General features: G+C 39.0%; 1 protein-coding gene across 1 annotated transcript in view; it reads right to left on the minus strand.

Moving 5' to 3' along the window:
* Positions 1–3,555: 3,555 nt before the first annotated feature.
* slc25a21 (solute carrier family 25 member 21) overlaps positions 3,556–16,717 on the minus strand; it is a 112,442-nt gene continuing 99,280 nt past the window's right edge. The window contains exons 6-11 of the mRNA XM_055038138.1: positions 15,986–16,045; positions 11,565–11,672; positions 11,294–11,458; positions 8,499–8,680; positions 5,180–5,232; positions 3,556–4,085 (exon numbers count right to left, since the gene is read on the minus strand). Coding sequence (XP_054894113.1) covers positions 4,024–4,085; positions 5,180–5,232; positions 8,499–8,680; positions 11,294–11,458; positions 11,565–11,672; positions 15,986–16,045 — 630 coding nt within the window. The 3' untranslated portion in view covers positions 3,556–4,023. The remainder of the gene's footprint in view (positions 4,086–5,179; positions 5,233–8,498; positions 8,681–11,293; positions 11,459–11,564; positions 11,673–15,985; positions 16,046–16,717) is intronic.

A 16,717-nucleotide genomic window follows, 5' to 3' on the forward strand; every position in this document is an offset into this window, starting at 1 on the left:
AAAAAGGACAGGTTGGGCGCTTACGATTTCATCAGTCTGCAAGCCACGGTTGTTCATCTATCACCACACGTCCCGGGCGACAAAAGAAAAAAAAAAAGAATAAAAAAAAAAAAAAAGCAGCAGCCGTTTTAGTTTGGCGCAGATGAAAACTCCCACATTGAGGGGGCCGCTGTCAAATGCCAACGTGGCTCGGTCGAAGCTACCAGATAAGGTCACGATAAGTGTCATCGAGGGCAGCCATGACGCACCGCAGCTATCGGACAGGTGTGTTGCGAGATCGCATATTTGTGGAAAAGATATGTGGGCTGAGGGAGGGAACGTGAAGGCGAGCTCCCCACACCCTCCGTCGAAACCCGAGGCCTCATTAGAATTTTTCTAAAGCGTGTTGTTTTAGCTTGTACTGGAAGCTACGCTCAAGACACGGAAGAGACTGACACTCAGCTGGCAAGCGCCACTTGTTCGGCTGACAGCTAGTCAAACAACAAAAGGCTAGGATGGCGGGGAGACGAGAGGCGAGTGACGGCGCGGTAAACTGGGGAAAGCCGATACGCTTATATCAGCGCCGGGCTGAAACACGAGCAGGAAAGACGGATGTGTGACAGCAGAAGTCGGCCATTAGGGCACGGGAGAAAAATGCATCCCGATCGCAGCTCGCATGAGTGCATGAGGAGCACGCTGGTTCAGCCTTTCACTTTTTAACAAAACATGGAAACAAAACTCAATTTTTTTATGTCTAGTTAGAAAAAAAGGTCAATTTCAGATCATGGAAAGGTCGAAAATAGTAATTTCATAGAAAATGTGATGAATAAATGATATTATTCTGAAAGTAGCAAAGTGATCAAATTATGAAAACATACTTATTTCTCTAAAGCTCTTTCACATGTCAGAAAAACTAACTATAATGCCTTCTGTTGGGATTTCATGTCATTGTGATCAACACAAACTAGTGCAAAACTGAAGTGAGAGGAAAAGGTTTTCTAAATACTTTAAAGACAAAAATCTGAAAAAAAAAAAAAAAAAAACAGCGGTGAGTGTTTGCATTTAAGCCCCATTTTAATTGGACATCCTTAAAGAAAATTGAGTCAAATAGTACACCTGTGTGTAATTTAACTTGAACATGAAGCCCGCTCTGTGAAGGCCTCAGAGTTTTGAGGAATACAGCAGGCGGGTCAGGATCGACGCTGTTTAAATCCGGGTTAGGTTAAAAAAGGTTACATTTCAAGCTTCGGAGCTTTCATGGGAGTCTGTATATCGTCTGCAATCAATCTTCATGACTTTGGCTAAAAGTCACACAAAACTAACTAACATTTTTAAATACATAAAACCTGCATATAACAAGAAATGCAGGTTTCAGCTGGGTTTTTTTTCTGTTTCTTGCAAAATTTTATGTTTATCTTTATTTTAGATCAGAAAAAAACATAGATAAAATGTTGGTCCTTAAAAAAAATAAATTTTCTAGTGTAGATATATTCACCAAAAATTACAAGTTGTCTTTTTTCCCCCCAAGTAGTTTTGCGACATTTGCAGCTCTAAGCAAGTTTTGCTCGGCTGGCCCGAGAGGAAACTGCGCTTTAGGCTGTGAAGGTCGCAGAGCCCTGATAAGAGAGAATGCCAAGAGAATCAAGGTGACTATGGAGGAGCTGCCACAGGTCCACAGCTCAGGTGGGAGAATCTGTTAGCTGAGCACTGCTCCAGTCTGACATTTATGGAAAGATAAAAAGAAGAAAGGCGTTTTTGGAAGAGGGACACAAGAGGTCAAATTGACAAAATGCACGAAGCTCTAGGTGGAAAGAGTTATGTCAAAGCTGACATTGCATGTCACCCCCGCAGTGACCAACACCATCATGCTTTGGTGCTTCCTGTTGTACAGAGAGGGAAGCTGATTGGAGACAATGAGAATATGGATGACACTAAATAGTGGTCAATGCTAGAAAGTCCTCAGGTTGACTTCAACGTACATGAACATGCAGTCAAAGCTGTGATTGGACGGCTCAGTTCATGGCTCTCCAACCTGCGGCTCTTTGGACCTTCAAAAATGGATCTTTAATAAAGTTGGCTCATAATGACAAAGAATCAACTAATGCTTTTCAATGTACATTTCATTTTAAAATATACAGGTTTTAGAAGTTTTTCTGTTTCTCTTTTTTTTTTTTTCCACAAAAGAAAAGGTAAAAGACGTCAGCCTCTTTAGGTGAAAAGCTGGTTGAGGTGAAAAGCTCCACATAGTGCTGTCTCTCCGGGGTCAAGTACAAATAGACCCCAGATCTGTTTTCAGAGTTTAGTTTGTAGAAAATATCAAGAGTCACGAATCTTTTTCTCTCCATGTCACAGTCATGGTTTGCTTTCTGCTGGTTTCTCACATGAAATTCCAATGAAAGGCAGTTTATCTGGATTCAACGTGGAAAAGTGTGAAAAATCCTACGTGGTGTAAATACCTTTTTTAAAGAACTGCATTACCACAGTGGTTATAAACAGAAAGCAAAAGCACAAATTCACATGAGGGGAATTCGCATGGTATGATGTGGCTACTTTGAATTATGTTATATATATATATCTATATCTATATATATATATATATATATATCTATATATATATATATATATATATATATATATATATATATCTATATATATATCTATAACTATATATATATAGATATATATATATTATATATATATATATATATATATATATATATATATATATATATATATATATATATATATATATATATATCTCTATATATCTATCTATAGATAGATATATATATCTATCTATAGATAGATATATATATCTATATATAGATATATATATCTATCTATAGATAGATATATATATCTATATATAGATATATATATATCTATATCTATATATAGATATATATATATATATATATATATATATATATATATATAAATATATATATATATATATATATATATATATATATATATATATATATATATATATATATATATATATATATATTATATACTTTACACATGAACAAGTACACAAATTGTTTGGACTGCAAGTGATTTAAATTAAGTTATTCCTATGTTTATTTTTTTTTTTGTCTATAAAACTCACTAATTAGCTTGAATCTATTCCATGAGATAGGTAAAGTATGTGACTGTTAAAATAAGAACAAGCGCATGTTTATGATGACAGAAACTATGTGCATCCCTCAAACAAAAACAGCACAATAAAACTCTCGGGGGTGGAGGGGGGTTAAGAAGAAAAGTCACTGATGTAAAAGTCGACTTTAAAACCGATGCAATTCTTCGCGTTGTAGAACCAAAGAGGAAGAGAACCTTCCTGTCTTTACCGTGTGTGTTTGTGTCATTAATGTTGGTTTACAAAGTTAGTTACATTTAACTCATTCATTCAGAGAAGTTTAAATGACGTTTTTAGTGCTTTAAATAATCTTTTTTTTTTTTTTTAATTAAAAAAAAAAATTAGTTTTCAAATGTATTAAGAATTAAAATATTGGAATCATCTACCACCGGCTCCATCTGGACAAAAGAGGGAATAACAGAAGAGATGCCGTAAAGTGAAGGGAACTACCTATTTATTCAGTCCATTTTTGTAAAATAAAAATAAAAACAAAACAAAAAACAACAAAAAGCAAACTCTGATCCATTTTAAACAAGTTGGGGACAAACAGAGTAGTACAAAAAAAAAAAAACCTGATATTTTGACTAATAAATTTAGAGCTCCATTACAAAGGTCACTTTATAAAGTTTGCACAGCTTTGTCTATTCTGGAACTGATGAAATAAAAAATAGAAATACTTTTTGGTGATGAAAACCTATTGTGCTACTGGTTTACACAACTTTTATTAGTGAGACAGATGCATCGCCCGAATATGGAAACACTGTTTTGGTATTTTTATGAATCTTAGAAAAAAAACAACAAAAAAGCAAAACCAAAGGCTTCGTGGTGAGTCACCAATTCTGTCAATGAGGAATAAATTTGGAACAGGAATTACAGGCTTTTGTTTCTCTTCTGTGGTTTTCTCGTTACCAGTGTTTCTGCAACCACTTCGACATATATTCGTAGACCAGCAGCATCACCCCTCCACCTGCAGCAAAACATGACAGAGAAACGCAGCCTCATTTACACAGGACATGAGAGGAGCTCTGCTTTTATTGTCATTATATTTAAATGAGGATTACAGGGATTTGCTGCCTCCATTAGATCCATAAAACAGGCGACTCCATCTTCAAATATATATATGCTGATTGCTGCCAGCATGCATACAGCGCCTCACATACATCCATACATTTTATTATGGTACAAAAAATCCTGAAATTTTTCCAGTTAGGCAAACAGAAAGTGGGGCACATTTATGAAGTGGTTTGTTGGAGAATATCACTGAAGAATCAGCATCATGAGGACAAAAGGGACACAGCAGATGGGCCTGGGGTAAAGCGGGTTACAATAACTCTTAGAAATCTAATTGCTTTTTGCAGTTTGCAACAAACCAAAATATAATAAAAGGTGTTCTGATAATATTTCATCAGGATATAATCTTTTGGCCTATAAGAAATGTAACATTCACATCACCAGCCCTGTGAAACATGACAGTGGCAGCATCATTCTGTGGGAATGTGCCTCAGTTCATCTAAAAGTCCAGCGCTCAGAGAGTCAAAAGACACGCAGATTCTACAAAGTGTAGAATCTCCACTCTTTTTGGATGTTTATTTGTAGAAACTTTCTACGTCCCAATTATGCTTCTTTTTTTTTCAACATATCAATAAAAATCCAAAGCTGACTCACAGAAGTTTGTGGTCGCAATATCTTGAAATGTGAGAAAGCTCACAGTACCTTGAAACCCAAGGAATATATATATATATATATATATATATATATATATTATATATATATATATATATATATAATATATATATATATATATATATATATATATATATATATATATATATATATATATATATATATATATCAAAAATGATTTTACAAAAGCTCTGCATAGTTATGTAATTTATAATTCCCCCCAAAAAACAGAAAAGATGAACAAGTTGGTCATGAAATCTCAGAATAAGTGTTTCAAGTGTTAAAAATTTAGGATAATGTATCAAAATTTACATTTACATTATAAAAAACCTAAAACAATGAACGTAAAGTGTCAAACTTTGTTTTGTGTTTTTTTACCTGGTCCAAGTCTCATTATCTTAGGAACCAAGCCTTTGTACAGAGCCAAGAAGCTGGAAAAAAAAACAAAGGAAAAATCAGTTCGAAATACAGAGACACAAGCAAAGTAATCAAACAACCAAACAAAAAACAAAGTAAATTCAGTCTCAGTTTAAGTAAGTCTCTTTTAGTACTGACAGGGAACCGTAGGTTCTTTACTTAGGTTAATTTTCTGATTTCAAATATCAGTGCAGCAGAAATATCCAACAAATAAACGATAAAACGATTATGTTGGCTCAACTCTCGATAAAATTAGGATTGTCTTTATTAGCTGCAACTTCAAGGTGACGAACAAGTGAAATCAATCGCTTTTTCGTGATAACATGCCTTAATCTGAGAGGAGGAACATTCTGCAACACACATCCCTGCTCCTGTTGATGTTGATTGATCTCGCCTCGCTTTCCGTCTGTCTGCTGCCTGGCACGTCTATCACCCCATCGGGGACTAACAGGCAGCGCTGGCGAATACCTGTCCCTTAATGCGTTCAAGGTGATCAGTGGCTGCCTGCCTCTGCCTCGTGCTCCCTGTCCCGCTCCCTGCCCCCGCCAATGATGGCGTTAATAAGGCTCGACCCACTTCCTCCCTGGCCCTCTGTCTGATTAGATTGACCCGTGGAGCGCCGCGCGGCTCGTTAGGGTCTGCTTAACGATGTCTCCCATAGGGACCACTAATTAGCTGAGACTGTGTTGTGTTAAGGGAAGGGGACTGGATGTGGCGGCGGGGGCACAGTTTGTGCACGCCCGCGCCAAGGCTTCAGTGCTGCTCGGGCCGCTACCCCCATCCCGTCTACAAACTAACAACATCCACTAACGACAAACATCTCTTGGGGTCTTGTCTCAGGGAGCGGCATGGGGCAAAATAGAAAGCCCAGGGCAACTGCTAACATATCATAGATCTCTCCTTGAAACCTCCATTTGGAGCTGTCAGTCTCTGAGGCTTAAGAGTTTGTCCACAGTTACTCCAGAAGTGATAACCTTCATTTCATAAAATTTATCACTGGCATCATGCTGAGCGCGGTATAGAATTTGACATTTGTGTTTTACGGCTTTGCATTAAGGGGGTTTTCACACCTGATGGCCCGGTAGACTCAGTTTGATTACACTTTCAGCTGGCTGGGTTAGTTTTCAAACCGCACTGTGCAAAACGAACCAAACTCTTTGTAAAACCTGTTTACCCCCTTTGCCAGTGGTGGCGATGCACCAAGAACCCCAGAAGGAAACAACATGAAAACTTCAGAAGACAAACGCAATTTCATTCTTCACAATACATGAACAAAAATGCAGTGGCATCAGATGTTAGCGGTTGCAGCAATTGTCTTTTTTTTTGGGGGGGGGGGAAACGACTACAAGCCATTTCTCCTGCTGGCACTGGACTCACATGTTTGTTTTTGTTGTTTTTACCCAAAGTGGCATGTGCTTTGAGCCACCTCCTCTGCTGAAGTGAGCCACCCCGAGGTTCACTTCAACAAAACCAAGACCAAGGTGTTTAGGACAGCCAAATGTAGACCAAAATGTGTGAATGTACCATAAGGCACGTTTCAGAATTTCTGAAGTATGTCAAATGATTATAAGCAGCTAATATCCAACCTGAAGTACATAACTCTCTGACCGACTTCATTTTGCATCCCTGGTGGTGTTGCTGCAAGACTGAATTTGGCTGCAACAGCTGATGTCATTCATAATCGTGAATGACAAGATGCACTTCTCACAGAAAATTTTCACAGTTTAGCCAAATTTCTTCCTTTTCATGTGTTTCAATAATCACAATCCTGCAGACATATCCCTGCAAAGTTCTGGCACTTGTGCCGTTTAATGTTACTTGTTGCCTCAAGCGTAGCGTGTTGAACGTGCACCTAAACTGAGACAGGATTTCTGCTACGATTATTAGTCAGGTTTCTAACATTTATTAATTGATAAAGATTCAAGAATAAAGTGACTAAGAAATCCAAATTTGAAGTGAGCACTGTAATGCTTGTAGCTTTCATATATTAATAAAAGTCAATGGGGGGAATTCAAGTTGTTTGGCTGTGAGTTATCAGTTGATAATAATGCTTAGAAGATGTCAAATATTATTTTCGCCAGGTCTACTTTGAGGTGCAATAAGTTTTGCCCAACTTCCTTCAACAAAGTGCAACCTGTCTTATTTCTAATAAAGGGCATTTTGTAGCAACTCAGTCCATACTGGTGCAGTCTGCAAAGCAGCTAACTATGTTAGCTACATAAACAGATATAACTTCTTTAGGTCGTCCTTCAACCTTTGAAAGATGAATAATCAATAATCAATAACCTTGAATCATTCTAAAACAACTCAATTTTGTTTTAGAAATTTGTATGTAGTTTATGTGATGCTGTTTTCTTTAAACCTTCATTTCATATGTATTTGTATTGGGAAGTAATTTGCCCTGCAGCTGATAATTATTTAGGCAGGAAATAGTGGTTGGAGGACCATCAATTATTTTTCTGTGTTAAACACACCAAGTTTCAGGTATTAAAAATAATAATAAAAAAACCCCGTTCACTTAAAGTAGTAAAATATGCAGCTTTCCTTTGATATCACATTGTTATTTTGACAAGACCACAGAGGAAAAGCGGTTAAGTCTTGTAGTTTTTCCTTGAATGTGTTGAGTTTGAATGTGAGGAATTAAAAGTGAGGTTATGATGTAATTGTTTCAAAACCCCAATGAAGTAGTTAAATATATATAAAAAAATACAACTCAATAAAACAACTCACCTGAATTGGATTAACTTTGAAAACACTAAGTCTTTCCCTGAACGAATACATTTATTTTGTGACCGTGGGTCTCTGAGACCTTTCTAAAGACCGACTCAGATAATGTAGCTTTAAAGGTTCATAAATCCTGTTTGCATTCACTGCTCTAACACTGGAAACCAGACTTTTTTTTTTTTAACACATAAAGAGTCTGGTTTGGTCTCGGGCCCCTTTTGAACAAGCGGGGCCAATTTATTCTAAACTCTGACGCCAAGAGAGTTAAGATATAAACTGCTATTTAACCTTTTAACCTTTTAACAGAAGCTCAAACGGGACAAGTCCTTTAAGGCACATGTGTCCAGTCCTGGAGGGCCAGCGTCCTGCAACTTTTAGATGCGTCATTCACAGAACTCTGTAGCTCCTGATTGTGTGAGGGCATAACTGAGTTCTTTGACTCAAGTCTGTTGAATTTGGTACACAATAAAAAGTTGCAGGACAGCCGGTATTGGCTCAGTTTTCCTTGAATCATCTTTTTTTTGTTTTTTACATTATTTTTCGGTGTTGTTATTACCCTTCTTCGCGGTACACCAGTGCCATGGTCTGGAAGCAGGTGCGGTACTTGATCACTCCTGGTTCCGGCTGGGGCCCTTGGATGCGGCTCTTTACTACGTCAAAGGGAATATTTGCACATGACGAGATGGTCCCAGACGTCAGGCCAATAGCAAACTTCCTCAGGAACTCTAACCTGGGGTCCTGTTTGGAAGATGACAATGAAGCTTATTGGTTTGACAAGGACAATCTTCATTGGAAACATTTTTATAAGTGAGCTTGAGAACTAAAAACACACACACACACACGCACGCACGCACGCACGCACGCACGCACGCACGCACGCACGCACGCACGCACGCACGCACGCACGCACAGACACAAAAGTGACACTAAGTGAATACACACAGTAAATTGACACTGTATTTTTATGCGAGAGCGAAAGTGAAACAGAGATGATGGGATCGGAGCGTATGATTTCAGACCTGGCATGAAAGCCCGGATCATTTTATGGTTGTGGAAGGAGGGGCTCCGAGGGGCAAATTTGCGCTTCCTGACTGTGGTGCAGCGTTGTGATTGGCTGAGCAGAACCACATGTTCTTTGAGGAGCCAAGTCGGAGGATTTATAAACAGGGTTCACGCAGGCAGACTAGGGAGGCATATGGGGACAATTTGGGTAATTGGCCTGTGACTCGGCACAGGGGTATTACTGTACCAAAGAAGCCCAGACTCGGAGAGCTCTGACAGCTAATTGGCCAGGATATTTTTACAAATGACAGCAGCTTCTCCGGTCCAGGGCTTTCTCAAGCGGCTGGACACCCCGAGAGCTGTGGTAAATCAACATCTAATCCCACTTCTTCTGTTTTTTTCAAGTGGGATGCGGGTTAAGGGGGCGGCGGGGGGAGGAATATAGCCACGGCCTAAGCACACCCATCAAGCCACTTCCTAACAGCCTTAAGCAAACATCTCCTCACACATCCCCTAGTGAATGATGGCAGTGTGCTATCTGCCTCCTATGTGCTATTCAAATGTCCGTACAGCAGAAGTCTGGGCTCGGTAATCTAAATTTGACTATTGACATGATTGACTTGAAAGCTCATTGCTCACGTTGCTGAGAAGCTTTAAGCAATGAAAGCTTAGCTCAGTCTCCAAAACACACACGAGACAGATTTGCAGTGCACATTTTGTGAAAACTCTAATGTAATTTATTAAAAAGAATTTTTGACTGGCCAATACAAATTAGCGTGTGATTACAAGGTAGAATAAAACTAAATACAGGGTTTTAAATATAAATGAAATCAGAACTACGTAGTGTGACTTCATATTAAACCCCATCAGCTCTAAGTAAAAAGAAATGCAACCAATTGCACTGAGAAATCAATTGTTTGTTAAAAGAATCCAGCTTAGAGCCACTTAATCTCATCATGTTTCCCTTGGTAAGTTTGCCTGCAGCTCAGTGGGGCAACGAGAAGATTTATCACAGAATAAGCGAAGAGGCCCGTTGTAACTCTTTAGGAGTTGCAGTGATCTAAAGCTCAGGAAGGACAAATAGTTCAATGATCCCTATTAAGTCGTTCACTTCACAGATTCATGGATTATTGACATAAATAAAGTCTAAGTTGAAAAGAGAAAGAGCAAAAATGTGGAAGGTGCTCTGGCCAGAAGACACACACAATTTAACTTTTTACTTTCCTGTAAAATTCTGTTTTACAGGAAAGTCACAAAAAAATAGTATTCATGCAAATCACCCCTCAATGAATCATGGCATTGGCAGCATCATCTGTCTCCATCCACCTAATGAGGAGATGGATGGAGGACGACCAGGTCAGTCCTGTGAGACAGCGCAAAAGAGCACGACCCTGAACATACAGCCAGAGCTCCAACTGAATGGTTTAATTTGAAGCACACGCCATGTTGTGTTCACAGATGCTCTTTAGGTGAAACCACTGAGCACGGGTTATTTTATAAAGAGAAAAGGGGATACATTTCAGTCTCTTAATGCACAAAGTTGGTCTGGAGACCTGAAACTACACTTTCCTTTATTTTAAGAGTATACTCTATAGGTCTATAAAACACACTTAAGTTGTAGCAAATGATCTGACAAAATCACAAGAAGTTTTAAACAGTATAAACACTTTTACAAGTCACTGTATATTTTAAAAGCGTGTGTCGGTAGCCTCTCGCAAACAAAATTCCTGCACTGCACACATAAATGGATGAAGCCTATAAGTAACGGCCATAACCTAAGAAGAAAGCTATTTAAGTCATCTAGCCACGTACTCATTATTCACAGAGGATGACCACTTCGACGTACATTATGCAGCTCTGGAAAATTTTGGAAAATACAACAGAGCCGGGCCTCCCACTGTAACCTCCTCTCGAAAATAGTACGGTTGTCTGCTTCCAATTAGTTCATTGGACTTCTAATCTAATGCTCTGGATTGTACATGTGGAAGTGGCGTATGGTAACGTTTCCATTAAACAAAATTAACTTTTGTTTGGGCCATCAGACGCTGCCGGATGTGTAATCCGAAACTTTGAGGATGTTATGAAGAGCAAACAGACGAGGTATTAGTGGGGCTGATCTTGGAAGCTTCTCTCTGATTTCTGCTTCCTCCGTGCCGTGCAAGCTAATCATACTGTTAAACACTTGTTATTTTCCCGCAGCAATGTGGCGAGGACATGTGAGGATCACAGAGTCTGAGGTTAGCCAAAAGTAGGCAGAGTCAGGAAAGGTTAGGCAACACTGAAGCACAGCAACAGGAATGTGCCACAGACAAAATTCCACACAGTGCAGATTTTTCACTTGCATCTTACCGGGTTGGCAGGGATCGCATCCTTGACGTTAAAGTAGAAGCCAAAGTAGATCATGTTGAAAACTCCATGGCGTCCCAGTGTTGAGGTTAACCCTTTATTCAGACCTCTCGATCCAAAGCCACCTGACTTGATAATACGTCTTGTTTGGGCGAAAGCGGAGGGTTGCTGTCGAAAGACAGAATCGAAAAGGATCTTGTCAAGGAGCTACAAGAAAAATGTGAACATTTAGCATCATTTTTACAAGTTAAATCAGCATTTTCTTTCACTCAACCTCTGCGAATGAGTCTCTGTTGGCCTGGAGACTGACTTTCACCACTTCGAACGGATTGATGATGAAGGCCTCAGTCACCCCTGAGCCGAGGCCTGCTACCGACAGCGCCTGTAGGGGAGATTGACATGATTTAACTCTGAGAGTGAGAGGATAACATCTGGGTAAAGATGGAGCAGAGCAGAGATGAGCTCCAAAAACTCAGTCGTGAAGTGTTTCTGGAATTTGTGTTTTTGTTTTTTTTTCCAAAATGCAAATGTGTCTCTGTCACGGTTAGACAAATTGTTCCCGAAGACACGCAAGACACCTGAGGGTGTTAGCTGACAATATGTCAGATGTTATCTATGAGGGGAAAGGAAGGTGAGTGGCAAGAGGAAGCAAGACTGTTGCAGTTTCAAGTCACTTGTCCTGAAGAAGACGACTACATCGCTTATTACTTCATATACCTGCATCGTAATCAGAAATGGAACCTGCACCACCAGATGTATTTACACCGAGCTTTGTATTTTTGTGTGTTTTTGTGTCTGTGTGTGCAAATGTGCATGAATGCGTGCTCAGCGAGAGGCGTAATGGGAACATGTCGAGAACGTGTCTGAAGCTCATTACTCTTCCTGCGTCTTTATCCCGCTGTCAGAGCCGCAGGACCCATCCTCTCAGACATGCCTCGCGATGTTTACACAGCCGAGCGGCCATGTTTTAATTCCTTATTTGTATTATTACTGTGTGTGTCCTCATTAATCAGAGTGAAGGCATTCAGCTTTGCCATGCTGAATAGAGTAAGGAGAAAGAGAGACAGCGCGCTAATCTGTAATTAAATTGCACTAATGATCTGATGTGAATTAGTGTGCCTGATACGCGCGGGACTTTGAGGGATTTGAGGTTTGCAGCTCTTGCAGGAAGAAGATCATAAGGGAGGAGGTGGAGAAGAAGTGGAACAAGAGCTTGATGGATGAGGTAGGTAAACATTTCTCCACCACTGGCTGTAAAGCCAGCAGAGGATGTTCTCTGTGTGGAGGTGGTTTTGATGCGGACTTACAGGTAAACCATCCGTCATGGCTGACAATTGCCCCCCCCGCACCCAACACTAAAGTTTTGGGTGTGTGATGACCACACCCCGGTATTTCAAATCTGTCCATTTCCAAACCGAGGACTGAATACACCAGCAAGACGATTGCTCAAAGATTATAAAACTATTTGTGGAGTCACTGGCTGTGGTGTGATCTATTTCTAAATGAGCAATTGTGCAGGTCAATTGAAGATGGAGATTTTGGTCAAATCGCAAACTTATGAGGTACAGATAGGTGAAAACAGCACAAAAACAGATTCCACAGTGCAAGCCAGATTTCAGTGTTTCAAAATAGATATCTAAAAGCTTTGAATCTGGAAATGCCTAAAAGGAAAACAATCCTCACTGATGCTTCCAAGAGGAGGATGATAAATGGATCTTTGGCGTTCCAGGCTTTTTCTGTATTCCTCAGTATTTATACTGGAGTTTGTTTCTCTAAAATGTTATTATAAGTCATTTTCATGTCAAGTAAATGGCATAGTTAGGTTTAAATATCAGTCCATGGTCTTTGTCCATGGAGTTTGGATGTTCTCCCTGTGCATGCTCCGCCCATCTCTCCAGGAACCCCAGCTTCCACCCACAGTCCCAAAACATGACTGTCAGGTTAATCAGTCTCTCAAAATTGCCCTTATCTGTAAGTTTGTGCATGGCTGGTTGCTCTGTGAGTCTCTTTATTGACTTGAGATGGATTGGCGACCTTTCCAGGGTCACCTAATTATCGTTGGAGATATGCACCAGGCCCCTGGGTATAGTCAATGGATGAATAAATTACATAACACTACCTCCAACTTTCATTTGTTAATTAACACATACCTGGGAATGTGTTGTGTGCAGTTTGCGGGTCGTGTTTTATTTTCACTTTTACTCGTAAGGATGACGGTTGTGGATTTTATGCAAAAAATATTTCAGAGTATCATTGAGATAGCAAATCTTCTTTATAAGAACATCCTGCCTAAAACTGGCAGCAGCACAGAGACTTTACAAAATATTCACAGCAAAACATAAAAAGTTAACGTTGTCGTAAATAAATAGATTCCTCAGTTAAAACATTTATAGACAGACAAAATATTTACAGACAATTAAAAATTTACAGATTTTTATTTCTTCTCAAAATTAGTAAAAAGAGGCCTTGTGACATATTTGAGATTGTAAATAACAAACCGACACAAATTAGTTTAGTTTTTTAAGCAAACTAAAAAACTAAACTAATTTTAATAAAATAAAATAAATGTTTGCTATATGTTAAGTACATATAGGACCTAAACCCTGAAAAACAGTCTTGAACAGGCAAGCTGGCAGTCACTAAAATCCGTGAGTACGTTCCATTTTCCTCTGCACGATAAGGAATCCATCAACAGAAGAAATAAACCTCGATGAGTACTTGGGGCAGTAACATCGCAGAGTTTCAGGTAGAACATATCAAAGTTGGTGAAATGATTGTGAAATCCTCATCAGCACGAAAGCCAAACCAATGAGTGGTGAGAGATTTATGGTGTCGTTTGCCAACGCTTCCAAACAGCTTCACCTGGACACCGGCTCCGCCCTTTGGAGCATCGCAAAGAATGCTGCCTCCTTAGGAACCACTCATCAGAGAAAATTAAACTCATAACATCTCCATTACAATATGAAAATGGTTAAAAAAGACAAAATCTGCAGAAAAACAATGGTAACCAGCAGGGGCAAAGCCAAACAAAGGCGCCATCAAAACAGAAACCAAGTATCCACTCGCTGGGAAACTGCAAACCTTCCCGTCAGCTCTGACCAGTCTCACTGTCTCTGCTCAGGAAAAACATCTGCCACTGTCACCACCGTATTTCAAGGCGGGTTTGGAATATTCAGGATGATATGTTGTGTTAGTTTCCTGTCAAATATTGTATTTTGCACGTGGGCTAAAGAGTCGGTCTCATCTAAACAGATCGCATTCTTCCACATGTTTGCTGTGGCCTCTGCAAGCAGGACTTCTAACGTCTTTCTTTGAGTAATAGCTTTGTTCCAATCTGGTGAAGAAGTGACATGGAGCACACCACAAATGTCAGTCAGGTCAGCAAATTCTTTCCACTGAGCTGCGGGTTTTTGCAGCTCCTCCAGAGTTACGGAGATGTCTTGGTGGGTTTCCAGTCGTGCCATTCTGTTTTCTTTTTCAGGCAATGGAACAAAAAGTGTTTTCTGAGATGGAATATTGTTCTTAAACCAAACTGTTTTAGGCTTCTCCACAAATGTACCTCTGATTTGTCTGCTGGGTTCCTTGGTCATCATGATGCTGTTTGTTCACTAATGTTCTCTAATCTCCAGGGTCTTCATAAAATAGCTTAATTCGTAGTTAGATTCAATTACACACAGAGGGACTCGGCGTACTAATTATGTGACTTCTGAAGACAAAATGACGCACTTTTTTATTTTATTTAGAGATCCTAAGGAAAAAGGGGCTAAACGCAAATGCGTCACATTTTTGTAAAACCCGAAAACCCCAAGAACTTTTCCTTCTACTTAAAAATTTTGTACTGCTTTGTGTTGGTCGATCACATAACATACAAAGAGGTTTGTGGCAGTCCTGTGTTGTAAGTTGTTATTCATCCTCACAGAATGCCAACCAATAAATTTAACCAAAAATTGCCGGCGGAATAAACATGGCATCTGACAAATTTCTGAAAATTGTTGGGATTTTTTTTTTTTTTTTTTTAATTCGGCAAAGACGAAACCTGACTTAAGACCGAACCACACAGGTTTTAATCTTACAAAATAACAATAAGTTGAAGGGCTTATGCGATACTTAGACAAGCTATTATATATTTTTCTTTTACATCAGCAATAGGCCTGACATTTTAGAGTGTGTGTCATTCATCGAGAATGCTTTCACATGTGCTTAACATTTAACAAAAGTGGTACTACGGGCTTTTGTTATTTAATCCCTAGTTTTTATTTTGTCCAGTGCCATCCGAGTATTTATTTTGTCCGGTGCCATAAACCTTTTTTATGTCTGAAAAGAAAAGCAATGTTAAATTTGTCGCACTGATATTGAAGAACTGTAAACTTGTTAAAGTAAATGATCAAGCCTCTGCAAAAGACCTGCAACGACAATAGATATAAAATAAAAAAAAATCTACAACGAGTAACAGTAATTTCCCTTCTAAATGTACTTATGCCTCGCTCATTGTAGCACTGAAGGCTTTTTATAACAACATTTACACTGACATAATTTGCCTGGTAAAACTTTTTTTTTTTTTTTTACCGTTCACATGTTTGCTTTAACCGACTTTGGCAGCTAAGCAGATGTCAGAAGAACTATTGTTCCTGGTTCTGTGTGTGTTTGTGTGTTTAAGCGACAGTGTACTCAGGTGCTTCTGTTTGGCTCACTCACCACACCAGGAGACAAAGGGGTCAGACTCAGCACCTTCTTGTACTGCTCAAAGGTGAAAAACTGTGGAGGTAAGATCAGGATTAGCGACGTGTCAGAAGGTTATGAAACATGCAACACCATCCACGTGCACAGACTGACGCTTTACGCAGAAGAGTATGTTGATGCTGAAAACGGCACAAAACAGCGGCGTTTAGGGTGAATACTTGAAAAAACATCTCATCCAAAGAGAGGACATACCTAGCGGAGGCTACGTGTAAACTGAAAAAGAGGCATTATTATGTCTTTTATCAAGGTAATGATCCAGAATAACCAGATCAACTCAACATAACATCAAGGACCCAGGATGTAGAGAAATAGTGCAAAGCAAAATATTGAAAGCTCCTTGTATGCTTAAAATATGAGAATATGTTATATTTTACTGGAAAAAGTAGGGAGTAAAAAATGTGCAATTCAAGAGTAACTGGAGTTGCTCCACTTTATTCAACTATTATTTCTTAAAACATAACCTCCCAACCACTGAATAAATATAGTCAGGTTAAATTATTATTATTATTTTTTTAAGATTTAGAGTGTGATTATGCAGCTGAAATAAAAGATTAGTTTATCCACAATAAAGATTTTATTGTGGTGAAGTTTATTGAAGCTGTTATCAGTGACAGAAAGGTGTCATTACTGTGAGCTGGTGAAAAGAAACTAAATCCTCTGAAAGGTGGTAAAACTGAATAAAATTTG

Source organism: Poeciliopsis prolifica, unplaced genomic scaffold, assembly GCF_027474105.1.
Source record: "Poeciliopsis prolifica strain line A6 unplaced genomic scaffold, Auburn_PproV2 SCAFFOLD013, whole genome shotgun sequence".
In the NCBI taxonomy this organism is placed as follows: domain Eukaryota; kingdom Metazoa; phylum Chordata; class Actinopteri; order Cyprinodontiformes; family Poeciliidae; genus Poeciliopsis; species Poeciliopsis prolifica.